The following is a 14,513-nucleotide window of genomic DNA, read 5'->3' as shown; positions in this document are numbered from 1 at the left end:
CCCAAAACCACCACTGTTTCATCTGAATGAGTAACTTTTTGAAAATTAAGGAATTAATCGAAAAATGAATTATTAATTGATGAACTGATTAATCAATAAATAAAAAAATACCCTTTATCGCCAAATCACTTGTTCACTGTCGTGCCCAAATGTCAGCTTCCGAGTTCAAAAGGTGCCTGAGATATTGCCTACATGAGAAATAAATTAATTAATTAATTAATTAATGGATAATAATTAAGTAACTAATCAATTAATTAATAAAAAAATATAAAATAATGTTTTTGCCAATGCACATCTTCACTCTTTTGTCCCCAAATTTCAGCTGCCTATCTCGAAGGATGGCAGAGACATCGCCCAGACAACAAGGAAAACAAACGGAGTAAAAACCGAGTACTCCCTTCCTTTGGCGCCCGGCGATGACATCATGCATCACCTGGACATGGAATTGGGAAGGAGTGGTGTACAACAATTAACGGTGAAGAATCACTTAAATTCTCGTATCCGGATCAGGATCTTCACCAAAAATCGAATCATTAGTCCTTGTCACACACCCAACCTGTCCACCAAATTTCGTCCGAATCCGTCCACAACTTTTTGAGATATCCTGTTCACAGACAGAAACACAAAGACAAACAGACAGGGGTGAAAACATAACCTCCAACCACCTTTGGTGGTGGATGTAACAAAGCGGTGTTTGTATGTATGTCTGTATGTCCGTTAACTTCTCTGAAACCCTTGGGCCGATCGATGCAAAATTTCAGGGTATACTCAAGAGGGTATACGTATCAGTGGAATGGTAAACCGTCATAACTGCCATTACGGGCAGTTATGTTTTCCTTGGCAGTTAGTTAGACTTAGCTTTTCCTTGAAATATTTTTCAAAAAACATTTTCCAAAATGTTTATTTTTACTTTTTTGGATTTCTCATACGTTACTATTTGGGTGGTTTCTCCATTGTGGCGGACCAGTGGGTCGAGAAGGGCACTCTCGTCCAGAGGGTGGATGTAGCCGCTAGTTATAATAAAATTGTACAATTAAATATCCCTGTGATTCTAGACTTTTCAAACACCGGTACGTTACATGAACATTTCCAATTGTGAGAGAAGCAAAAGTTTTCCCATCGCATTTACATTGGGATATGCAAGTCCATCTTTATACGAGGTGTATCCAAAAGGTTATGCGACCAGAACACGCAATCATCAGGGGTGTGTGTGTGTGTGTGTGTGTGTGTGTGTGTGTGTGTGTGTGTGTGTGTGTGTGTGTGTGTGTGTGTGTGTGTGTGTGTGTGTGTGTGTCAGTGTTGTCTCCTCCATAACCCCCAAAACCATGAAACCTAGCACACCTGAGCTTTGCATACATGAATGAAATCTGTGTGTTTGGGGAAATTTAAACACCCCTTCTGAAGATAATTAATGGTAAAATCAGAAACACAGACAGTCTTTGGTCAGCCTGCATTCAGTTTGCTCAGTTCGGGTGTCTTAATCGGCCATTTTGTCCGCTCAACTAAAAAATTATTGCCTTGGATTATTGGAACAGGTCGGTTTCTGTACGACAAAGCATCATACCTATGAATTGCTGTCTACATTCGAATTGCTGGAGACATCGCAATGCTTATAAAGGCCTGGAGACGTCAGTGTTCGTGCCTTATTTAGTTTCCGCACATGCGATAATCTTGAGAATCTCTAAACATGAGCCAAATTTCAAAATTTAAACTGCGGGGAGAAAAGGTGTTCATTTGTCCAATTCGGACGAGCGTCTCCAGGTGGTGTTTAATATGACCGATCGGCGATCGCTAATCGCTTGCCAAGCCTGCCGTTCCTTATCAACCGTTTTTAGTGGAAGTGTTTGCTTGAGTGCTTAAGCCACTTGGCGAGCACTCTACAAGCTGCTTGGATGTTGGTTTGCAAGCCATGCCGATTCACGGCAAAAGTAACCGCACTGTCACTCTTCGCTGTTCACTCTGTGAGAATGGAGCATCGCGTGTTCATAAACAACTGAAAGCCTGGTGTTGGCTTAGTGGTTACGGTGCCTGGCTTGGGATCTTGGGGTCTCAAGTTTGAGCCCCTTTGGTCGAAGAAGTAACACCAGGTGGGGAAATGAGTACCAGTGGACTGATATTGGGGCACAGCATCAGCGGTGTTGTCGCGTCCCAACAAAATGATAACTACCCGGCAGCCAAGCTGCCATAGGCAAGAAGAAGATGAACAACTGTGGAACTTACTGTGAATTCACTTTCCATCCATCCATCCATACATACTTCCCTCCATCCCTTCCCTGCCCCATCTCACAGGTGGATGTGATGTGGTTTGGAGGTGGTTATGTTGTGCTGTGGTGTTTATGTTGTATTTTGAGCCCGGAGTGTCAGGGAGTGCACAGGTTGTGTGGATGAGCACTTTTTTGGCATTTGGGGTTACGGGTGGGTTCGATTCCACAGTTTGAATTTTGGGATTTGGCCAGAGTTGAGAGATTCTGGGGCTTATCAGATTTTGGTTGTAAAATGTGTGGTGAAATTAAAGTAAAGGCACAAAACACTGGCATCTCTGGGCATTTATAACCATTGCAACAAGGGTGCGATGGGCTTTGGGGTCTCTTGGCCTGAGCCGGGTTTCGGGGTTTGGACTACTGGCTTGGGCTTGGTGGTGGGTCCGGTTGCTGAAGGGATGTTTGTTTGTCTGGCTTGCCCATTCTTTGGGCGTCTCCGAGAGGTGCATGACCAGCCACAGTTCGAGTTCCATACCACAAGGGAAGCCCATGTTATAATCTCTTTGAAAATGGAACGTGCTGTTTGAAAGTGACAGGTGGTTTTTGCTATCCTGTTTGAACGTGCTGTTTTAATGCACCCTATTTTATTCAATCCTGTAATGATGCCGGAAAACGGGACCTTCTCCCCCGCTTGCCCTCAAGTTCCCTTCCCAAATGCAAGTCGAACACCCCCCCCCCCCCGTCCGGTTTTCCCTTCACATCCCACCACAAGTCCAGAACACTTGCTTCCCCTCTCCACTTCCCCCTCCTAGCACCCTCTACTCGCTATTCCCGCACGGCGAAGTGCGGTGCAGCATCGCCCGCCCCCCTCCATTCCCTCCTCCCTTCTTCTCAATCCCCACCATCCCTCCTTACTTTCCCTTCTTCCCTCTCCCCTCCCACCTCATCGCTCCTTGACCCCTCCATCTTCACTTCCCCCACCTCTCCGTCCTCGCTTCCCCCGCCCCTCCGTCCTCGCTCCCCCCGCCCCTCCGTCCTCGCTCCCCCCGCCCCTCCGTCCTCGCTCCCCTACCCCTCCGTCCTCGCTCCCCACCCCTCCATCCTATCTGTCCCACCCCTCGGTCCTCACTCCCCAACCCCTCCATCCTCGCTCCCCCACCCCTCCATCCTATCTGTCCCACCCTTTCGTCCTCGCTCCCCCACCCCTCCATCCTACCTGTCCCACCCCTCCATCCTCGCTTCTCCATCCCTCCGTCCTATCTGTCCCACCCCTCCGTCCTGTCTGTCCCACCCCTCCGTCCTTGCTCCCAAACCCCTCCGTCCTCGCTTCCCCACCTGCGCCCCTGCGGTGCCATGCGGTTGGTGCCTTGGGAGGTCGCTCATCTGCTGAATAGGTGCAATTTCATTTTTACAGGATATCGCTTTGTTTCAAATCTCCTAATGTAATACACCCATCACTTCGACTTCGACACATATATAAAAACAATAAGGTCCATCTGGCCAGGTGTTTGCCGTGATCTGGTTGTGAAGGCAGAGAGCAAAGTTTGACATTTTGTGTTCTGTGTGTTGAAATATTTTAAAATTGAATTTTGCTAATTTCCCACTTTAATTCCTCTTTCAAAGAACTCTGTTTAAAGGTAAATCTTTGTGTTTGTCATTTTATGTATTTTATGAGTGAGTATGAAAATAAACTGCCTTACCATAACGGAAGTGTGTGTGTGTGTGTGTGTGTGTGTGTGTGTGTGTGTGTGTGTGTGTGTGTGTGTGTGTGTGTGTGTGTGTGTGTGTGTGTGTGTGTGTGTGTGTGTGTGTGTGTGTGTGTGTGTGTGTACATATGTGGGTTTCAGAATGTGGTGTGGTGCCCTCCAAGGGTGGGTTCAAAGTATCCACCTTCATGTCAGTAAGGGGTCATGATTTACGGACCAAGCTGTAATATTTTCTGTTTTCAAAGATTTGTGCCGAGGGCTCTCTTCAGGATCGTTACTGAACCAAAGACGGCTTCCAACTGAAGTTCGTTTGTAGAGATATTCCCAGAGATGGTTTTTAATATCTCTGAGAGGTTCTTAGTCATCACTGGTCCAACTTTGGCATTCTTCAGCTTCCAGGATATTTTCACTTCATGCTTGCGGTCTTGATATTTGGTCATTTTCTTGATATCTGCATCGTTAATCCAAAATCACCGGCATTAACACCTCAATTAGCAATGCCTTCTCTTTTTTTTTTGCACTGAAGTATGATATCTGGTCACAATATTTTGTTTTCGATGTTCACTCCCGATGGGATCATAAGATCGAACGTGAAGGGAACTTCAATGTTTTCAGTGATTGATTTTCCAGTTCCAGAAAATTTGTGGGAAAATGAACCAAAAGCAAAGTTTTTGCACACGTGCCAGCGGATGACTTCACTAACTCTGTTGTGTCGTTGTGTGTACACTGTACAGCTATTCTGACGTGCTTTTATTTTTCGTGTTCGGTCATTCAGCGTCACATATCATTCTCTTTGCTAACTCCACCTTGACCCCTCACCTGTCTTTTTTTCTTTTCCTCCTCTTCCCTCACCCTTCTCTCTCACTCTATCCCCTCCTTGCTCCCCTCCCTCCTCATAAAATGCAGCACTCTCCTCCCACACCTCTGTCTGTGTGTGTGTGTGTGTGTGTGTGTGTCTCTCTCTCACGCACCCTCCCTCCTGCAATGAATAGCAATGTATGGTGTGATATCGCTCTCCCCACCTCCCCCCTATTCCCCTTCTTCATCCTCTCTCACCCTACACTCTCTCTCTCTCTCTGTCTCTCTCTCTCTCTCTCTCTCTCTCTCTCTCTCTCCATCTCTCTCTCTCTCTCTCTCTCTCCATCTCTCTCTCTCTCTCTCTCTCTCTCTCTCTCTCTCTCTCTCTCTCTCTCTCTCTCCCCCTCTTTCTCTCTCCCCCACCAACCCCATACTCTATTGTCCCCATCAGCGATGCAACAGGTTGTATTTGCTTGTGCTTAATAAAAAAAACAACTGAAGGTTGACATTGGTGTGATGACTACTGTGGGAAGAAAAGTGATGTTGATGTTTTGGGTACTCACCCTTTGTCCTTCTCTTGCTCCACAAAAGGGTTAGCACCCAAAATATCTGCTTAATTTGGTTTCCCAGGCTGATTAGCATACATTAATAAACCCTCAGTTGATAAACTTGTTTTTTCCAGATACACACCTCATTATAGATTTTGCTGTGTCAAGGATAGTTGTATTTTGTTCGTCAAAATGCTTTGAAAGGTCCCATCGCTTGCGAATATCTGAACTCCATCTCCCATAATGAGGCAGAAACCCAAGACTGGGTTTTTCACACACAACATATTTGTGGTTCCGGTATATTTTTTAAAAGCACATATCCTGCTCAGCCCTCTCGATTAATCTTCCACAATCCAAGCATACACCATAAAGTTCAACATTTGTTCCCCTTTTTCCCCTTTCTGAAGCTACTGAATACCACCATCCCATAGAGGGTTTCAAGTTGATGGTGCACCATCACCTCACCCCCACCCCAAACCTCAATCTCTATCAGTTATCTCTTCTTTCCCCATTAACACTATGCGACTCTTAATTGAAGATTACCGTTTGTTCACTCCATTGCTGTTACGTCCAACTGCTGCTCTGCTGCCCAAATCAGTGTGTTGTCTGTTTTCCCTTTGTCCTCTTGCTCTTCCACGAGCCTGGATTTTGTGCACAAAAAAACAATACTTTCAACAAAGGGTATCTACATGTTCAAGACATCTACAGAAATGGTGGAAAGTGACCACCTCCCTCCCCCACTTTATTATATTTACAACGTCAAAATATTGGTCAATTCAAATATTGCTCCTCAAAATATTGGTCAATTCAAATATTGCTCCTCTTCAAAATATTGGTCAAAATTCCACCATTTTTGCACATATATGAGGGGCAATCAGAAAGTTTCTCACCTGCCCTATTGATTGTTAGGACCAAAGTGATTCTGCAGATCAAAACATACTTTGTGTTTATTTACAAACAGGCCTTTGTGTTTGCAGAACTTGTGAACACCAACCACGATATTCTAGTTTTGTATTTTTAATGAATTTTTTGAAATTCGTAGAATTTGTTTTTCACTTTGAAGTTGTGGCTTATGATGTGTAAATAAAGGTGGAAAAAGTCTGATTTAATTCCAGGCTATGAGGCAAGAAAAGGCGAAAATTTTGAAAGGGGGTGTAGACTTTCTCTTGGCACTGTGTGTGTGTGTGTGTGTGTGTGTGTGTGTGTGTGTGTGTGTGTGTATGTGTGTGTGTGTGTGTATACATATATATATATATATATGTATATATATATATATATATATATATATATATATATATATATATATATATATGTATAAATTGGATGAAAATTGGGGTATTGGGGGGGGGGGACATTTTCGGTTGATTCTCTTTTTTGCCCCTCGCTCCTCAAAATATTGATCTCACAAAAATGTTTAAGTTAGACAGATTTACATAATATTAAAATTGCAGATCAATATCTCCGATAATAAAAAAAGTCCCAAAAACTGTAATCTCCCCTTGATTTTTTGACTGTTATTGCAAAAAAACAAAAACAAAAAAAAAAACAATTATAATACATCCAATTGTTTTTGCCCAAACACTATTTTAGCAGCTTTTGGATATGGTGTTCAACAAAAAGCTGCGCTCCTAATGAGACTAAATAGGTGTTTTTACCTTTTTTTTCGGTTCTAAACCTACAACGACGAGCCTTTTAAGTCACACTGTAATGGCTGAATAAGAAGAAAATAAATGTTCTTGAGTGGCCCATTGAAAGTCCTGACTTGAACCAAATTGAACATTTATGGCGAGACTTGAATATTGGAGTCCATCGACGACCCCATCAAACTTGGCAGAAACGATAGCAATTTCCATGTGAATAATGGGCAAAGATGTCACCATCTCACTGTGTAAACTTGGTGAAGACCTACCCGAAAAGACTCACAGCTACAAAAGGTGCTTCCATTGCTACAAAAGGTTCTTCCACAAAGTACTGACCGAAGGGGCTGAATACTTTTACAACCAATGAATTTTGATTTGTACATGTTTTTTGCAGGTATTCCTGACATGTAACCTTCTTCAACGATAACAGTGTTTAGTTTGATCTTTTTAGTTAGAAATAAAAAAAGTTCATTTTGAAAAATTGTTTCTACATAATTCATCGAAATGTGGCATTATTGGTAGGGAGTGAATACTTTTACAGGCCGCTGTACATACATACATTCATACGCCTTAGTTTAGTATGATAAGAGTATATATATAGATATATATATATATATAGATATATATATATATATATATATATATATATATATATATATATATATATATATATATATATATATATATATATATATATCTTATGTACTGTGAGATCAAAGATATTGGAATTCAAGAAGAATACTTAGGTCAAGGATGAAACTTCAGCATTAAGCCGTGGACAATTATTGCTAACCATTATTCGACAATAATTTAGTGAGAATGTAACGGACCAATTTAAATATACAGTAATAACAGAGAAAATCGTTTTAAATCAACAATTACTATCAACATCCTGAAGGTGTAGACTAATAAAACAGGTGTGGTGGGGAGGGGATTTGGGTGCAATAAAATGTGAATTTGTTGCTGGAGGAAATCTTTTTCAGTTTATTGTTTTTGGTTGCTACATCGATGACTGTAGTGTAACAGTGCAATATCTTGCAGCGGAGCTTGACAAGCTGTTCATCGATTTTGTTAATTCTTTTCATGCTGCCCTTGATTTCGCATGGGAAATTGAAGATACTTGCCAATGTTTCAGTCAAAGGCAATAGCCTGGCAAGCACTATTCATTACAAGCCAACTGATTCACACAGTTACCTGTTAAAGTCATCCTCTCACTCTTCCCACATTAAAAATGGCTATTCCACATTCTCAATACTTTATGGCTCTGCAGTTCGCTCGAGTATTGATGATTCAGATTTCAAATAAACGTTTAATGAGACGTTAATTATTTGTTGATTGAGGTTACCTCAGCAGTAATATGGCTGCTGCATGGGACTGTGCCTGCAACGTTGAGCAAGATATCTTTTCAACTTTCTGATTCAAACGCTGAAGACTTTCATGGATTCAACATCTCGAGTAACCTCTCAAACAAGAACATCATTCAGACAAACAAAACTATAACGGAAGGTTCCCGAAACCACCTTGATTTATTTTTCACAACTGCTTCATTTATTTAAAAGATAATGACAAGATATGCAAAATCCCCTGGTTAAGGGACCATTACCATTTGACCTACAACCAGAAAATAAAGCGTTCATGAAAGTGCTGAAAGAGCTACACATTTATCAAAACAACCACCTCAATTTCAGGACCTGACATGAAAGCTTCCTCAAAGTTACTGACCACTTTGACTGCACTTCCAATAATGTTATAAATTGCATCACATACACACTAACAACCGTTACATCGGCGAGACAGGACAAACACAAGGTAATCTGCCCATTAACACTTCCTGGATGTGAGAACCAACAATATGGATCTCAAAAAACGAACAGTTCAACATTTCAATCTTCACAGCCATTCCACCCAACATACGTCTATCTGCAGAAATTCTCTTCACCACGGCACTATGGACACCTGAGGGTGTAAACAACAAAAATCCTTTTCAAACTCGGCACTTCATCACCCAACGGGATTAAACAAACACTTTTCATTTACTTCTCTTACACCAGTTTTTTTGTTTTTTCCATTTCTGTAATATTTTTTTCTTCTCCAACTTCATCTATCTTTCACACCCTACTTCCTGCCTTTTCTCTTCTCTTTTCTTCCATTACTATAATATCTTAATGGCACAACTCCCTTTGGTCTTTGACCCTTGGTCATTCAACATTATTCTTCGACTGATCTTTGCCTGAGACAATGTAATTACCTCCGTCACCAAAGGTGGTTACGTTTTCAACCCTGTCTGAAAGCATGATATCTCAAAAAGTAATGAATGGAGGGGAGAAAATTTGGTGGACAGGTTGGGTGTGTGATAAAGATGAATCTATTCAATTTTGGTGAAAATTTGGATCTGGATACAAGAATTTTTGGGAATTTTCATAATTGATTCTTCACCATTGAGAGATGGGGCCAAAAACGATACATAGCAAGATATCTCAAAAAGTTGTGGATAGATTATGACCACATTTGGTGGTAGTTGATGAGAACAAGCCGATTCGATTTTGGTTTAGGTACAGATGCAGATCTGGCCCATTAGTGGGCTACAAAACGTAAAATGTGCAGTTTTACGGAGGTATGCACTGTACCGAGTGCTGTTCTTCTTAATCTTTGATTGGACCCTTGATCTTTGACCCATTCACTTACATCGCTTACCAGCAACGCTCAGCATGTAAACCATTATTACATCCACATTTTAACCCTTGGTCTTTCATGTAGAGTTACTTTAATCCATTCCCGAAATTACCTCCTTCCAACCACATTTCTTTATTTTGCTCTGAAAATCAAGCGTAAGCCACAACACATTTCCCATGGAGGTAAATATACTATAAGCAACTTTCAGTTAATAAAATGCAGAGAAGACAAAACTAAACAAACAAACCTGATAAGACAAACCTATCTAAATTAAAAACAACAACAAACCATAAGGGCACTTTTCGACCTAAATATGCTTCAACTCACATTATTACACCATTATAATACTTGTACCAAGTTTGATTTAAATCCCCAAACTCAGATTCAAAAGATTAAATAATTCTGGCTGCCAGACCATGCGTCCAATCAGGTTGAAATTTAAAATATATATTCCCAATGATGACGAGTTCAAAATTGTGACGTTTCACGTCGATTGATGAAGAGGTTCAGGAGAAATAATTTTAAAAAAGATTTTCATTGAATCCAATATGGCTGCCAGCCCATGTGACCTATGAATTATTCATAAACACTCTGGTATCCCCAAGGCTTGGGGAACATGTGGGTGAAGTTTCCCTCGATCTGTCAAGCCATTTTGGAGAAGATTTTGAAAGGTTTATTCTTCAAAAAAAGCAATAGCTGCCAAAACATGTGACCTACGACATCAAAGGTGGATAAATTTTTGATCCTCATGGATAGACGATTGTATATTCCGATGGTGGTCGTATGGCAGCTTAGCTGCCGGGATAGCTATCATTTCTTGAAGCGCGACTGTGTCGCTGATGCAGAGCCCCTCTACCAGTACACACACTGGAACTGGTGCTCATTTTGCCGACTCAGAAGGATGACAGGCTGAGTCAACCCCTGGTGTATTAATTCAGCAGCCGACGGAGCTTGAACTCAGGACACTTGGATCCCAAGCCACCACCCTAACCACTGAGCCAACACCAGGCTATGTATATTTCTATAAAGTTTTGCCTCAATCTGTTCAGCTGTTTTGGCGAAGAATATTTTTGAAGGTTTTTTTTTTAAACAACATGGCTGCCAAACCACGTGACTGATGAAGTTATAAAACATTTTTTTCCGCAAAACAATTTAGCCCGAGATTACCCTCAAAACATTTCATACTGATCAGATAGTGTTCGACGTATGCAATTATGATATCATATTCAAGCCACCTATGACATCATCAAAAAAACCACTTGTTTCCCATGGGGAGTACTTGACATGTGCCGAGTTTCTATTTTTCCATGGAGTGGTTTCGGAGATACAGGGGTCCAAAGCTTTTCTTTTTTTTTTCCAACATGCTGCCACACCACATGACGTGTGACATAATTGATCATTAAAACATTTTACATGAGTAGTCGCACCTATGGTGAAAGTTTCGTATCTAATGGATAAGCTGTTGCAGTGAAAAGAGAAAATTGGCATGGACGGACAGACAACCCGAAAACATAATGCCACCGGCGACTTCGTCAACAGAGGCATAAAAACAGCTTATCATTTACAAGTGCCACTCCAATCAATAGGAATAAACCCCAAGTATCATCTATTTGACCAGTTCCTGAATATTGGCAATTCAACTAAGTTAAATTTGGAAGAACATCTGAAACTGCGCACACTCATAGTTCCGTTATAGTAATATTTAATTTATTTCTAAACCATTTGTACAATAATGACAGTTTAGAAACAACAGAAGTTGTGAAGGTATTAACGAAAATGTACAGTTACATAAAATGAATTCATTGTTGCAAAGATGTCACATTTACACTGTCCTGCTTGGATGCAATTGATATAGCTCCTTTTTTTTTTTTTTTTTTTTTTTTTACAATATACAATTTCTGCAGATCGTTTCAAATGTACAATAACCGATGAAATGCAACTGTGGAAGAAAACAAACATATGTAACCAGGTAAATTAAGATTCCAAAACTCAAGTTTTATAACTTCAAATGCAGTTTCCAAAACCACCAAAAACAACATTTCTCATTTCCAATGACAAAAATAAAAATCAAGGCTGAGCCACACACAAACGCACATCCTAACAAATGCAAGCAACTTGAACAGATTCGCAAAACTACTAGTCTTTATATGCGAGGAACATAACTTATTCCCAATAAGTCGATGCATCTTTTAAATGAAAATAAGAAACGTTAAAGGAAATATTATCACTGCAAATCGTTTCAACTTTGAATAGCAAGGCAAACGGCATTAAAAAAAAACAAAAAAAACAATAAAAACCTGGAAGGGATCAGACCTGAGGTAAATTAGCTCTGATCATGTCATTATTCGAGCTAGCAATGCTGTTGAAATTTAAAAACAATTGCGATGGATCCCAGGTCTAAAAAAAGAAGAAGAAAAGAAACAGCGGCACAGGGAGTAGTTGCAGAAGATGAACATATGATACCGCACGAAGGCCTCTGCGTCTCATGGAGTTCCGCAAAAAAGCTTCTTTTAACAAGACTTGTTTCTTTGACAAGTTCAAGTGTATTTGGAAAATTGGTGTTCAAGCAGTCCCTGATTAATATTGGCCGATTGCTGCCAAAGCCTTACGCTGCTGCACCATAAAACGAGTTTTTTTTGCAAGGGGAAAAAATATCTTCAGTGAACATTCTCTCGACCATTTTGCTCTGATGCTTCAACCGCAATGCCCCAATTTCCCTTTATCACTTCAGCCCACTATGGAATCAACTCAGCATTTATCTCAAGACAGGCAGGAAGCAGGTGCATTTTGAAATACAAAAGATGGAAAACCGAACCCATTTCAGCAAAAATGTTCCTCCACTTGCCAACTGGGGTGGCTTTGTTGCTCGTCAATCCAGGAATGATGATTATGAATGAGAATTTTTTTTAAAGCAAAGGCAACCATGCAGCGAACAATCTTCGAAGTAGTGGGCACTTGCATTCCAGAATAAACTGAGAACACATGGTGGGCAGAGCTGTTGATTTTTCATCTAAGTGCTCAAACTCTGAACAGACCATGACCGGTCTCTGCTTGTGTTTGCACGAGAACACGAAGATTAACATGGCCGTCATTGTCAACGCCAAATACAGATCATCTTGCATCTCTCTGATATTTGTCCAAAGCCAGCTGGTGTCAAGATGATGGTGGCTGGTGCATCTCTTGCCCAGAAAATGCTGGATGCAAAATTTGGTGAAACTGAATTGCAGCTGCATGGTGTGGGTTGATAACTGCAGGATAGAAAGCAGGATGTGGAACACCGACATGATGCAGAGCAAGCGACGCAGACTGCAGTGCCGAAGCTGGTATCACATGAATAGGTGGCCCACCAGCAAATATGGCAGCATGTGGGGCTGATAGGACAGCTGGTGCAAATGATATGTGTGCCAAATGATGCTGAGGAATCTGGTGCATTTGAAGCGGTGCCATTTGGAGATGTCCAGTTGCAGGATGGTGGTGATGAATTGGATGAAAACCAGCAGCTGCTGCCGCTGCTGCAGCAGCTTGATGCTGAAACAGTGCGTGATGTACCGAATTCACTGTAGCCATAGCGCCAGGCTGTATTGCTATGTGGTTGACAACTTGTGTGGGTGAAGGGGATTGGGCAGGGGGTGGAAGCGTTTTGGCTTTGTTCACCATGAGCTGCTGCTGGATGTGCTGTTGAGCTTGCTGCTGAAGCTGCCAATATTTCTCCATCTCTTCGGCAGTGTACGAGATCGGTTGTGCTGAAAGAGGTGGAGAGGGTGGTGTGTGCTCACTATGTTGTTCTGGAGACAATACACTTTCAGTTGAGCGAGCCTCACTGTAACCTGGACTTATTGTCGAGTCTAAGCCAGGAGGTGGAGGTGGAGGAGATGCTGTCAGCAGTATATGGTGGCTTGTCTCTTCAATTGCAACTAAAGGTTGTTGCAGAAGTGGTGAACTCACAAGTGTGTCATGTGCTGCAGGCTCTGGACTAGCAACAACAGGTTTCTCTGAAAAGTCAGGAATAGCATTTTTCGGTGATAAATCTCTTGCAATTTCTCCTTCTGGTTTTGTTAAGTCTTTTGTCACTGCATCTTCTGTGCTCAAGATTTCAGTGAAATTCAAGAGTGATGGAACTGAGACTGTTGTGGTGATTGGAATGTCAATTTTTCCTAATCCTAGGTTGTCATCAGCTTCACATTCTAGTTTGCGTGTCAAGCAAGGTCGCTTGGTGATTGGAAGTTTGCCAATCATGGGCAGCACTGTTACATTTCCCATAGATGGAGGTAGTTTTGGCCCAAAGTATCCCTGTGGTGGGTCTTTAAGCTTTAGTCCTACTTTGGGCACAATTGGAATAAGACCTTCACCACGAGCATTTAATTCTTGCCGCTTCGAGCGAATCCGCTCGAGGAGACGGCGAGCCGTTGCTAGGTTGCGTTCCTCTTGGCTCATTTCACGCCGCTGCTCAGGAGTGTCCAGCACTTGCTGTTGCTGTTGAGAGGAAAGGCCAGGACAACCAACTGTCCTTGTTAAAATACTACGGCGACCATGTTGCTGTCCAGTCATGCGGGGAGCTGTGGTGGGCTTTGCATGCTTGTGGGACGATGCTTGTGGAGAAGAGCTGTACGAATGATCATATGAACGTTCTCGACACCTGCGGTGCCTGCGTTTCCAGCTCCTGCGTCGACTATGTGACCTCTCTGAGGGTGTACTTTGCCATCGCCCACCATCACTCCAACTGCCACTGCTGCTTCGGCCTCCACGACTTGAGCGATGAGACCTGCTACGACTCCTCCGGCGGTAACTCCCGCCAGATGACGAGGAGGAAGAGAAGGAAGAGGAAGAGTACCTGTTCACAAAGGGCGCCAGAAGAGCGTAGTATTCACATTTGCAAAGTTGCCCCCTCACCCCCCGACGACCCCCAACTCCCAAACACCCTCAATCCTGGATACTTAACTTCACATT

The 14,513-nt window shown here is 42.0% G+C and overlaps 1 protein-coding gene across 6 annotated transcripts in view; it reads right to left on the bottom strand.

Annotated features, from left to right (window-relative positions):
• Positions 1 to 8,418: 8,418 nt before the first annotated feature.
• The window catches only part of GPATCH8 (G-patch domain containing 8), a 168,848-nt gene continuing 162,753 nt past the window's right edge, over positions 8,419 to 14,513 (bottom strand). For all 6 annotated transcript variants that reach the window (XM_085870937.1, XM_085870941.1, XM_085870942.1 and 3 more), the window contains one exon: positions 8,419 to 14,397. In XM_085870937.1, the coding sequence (XP_085727063.1) occupies positions 12,720 to 14,397 (1,678 nt within the window). In that variant the 3' untranslated portion in view covers positions 8,419 to 12,719. The remainder of the gene's footprint in view (positions 14,398 to 14,513) is intronic.

Source organism: Eptatretus burgeri, chromosome 2 (genome assembly GCF_056783735.1).
Source record: "Eptatretus burgeri isolate ZD-2024b chromosome 2, Ebu_testis_v1, whole genome shotgun sequence".
Classification (NCBI taxonomy): domain Eukaryota; kingdom Metazoa; phylum Chordata; class Myxini; order Myxiniformes; family Myxinidae; genus Eptatretus; species Eptatretus burgeri.
The sequence above is the reverse complement of the archived record's forward strand: the minus strand, read 5'-3'. Positions and strand labels throughout refer to the sequence as shown.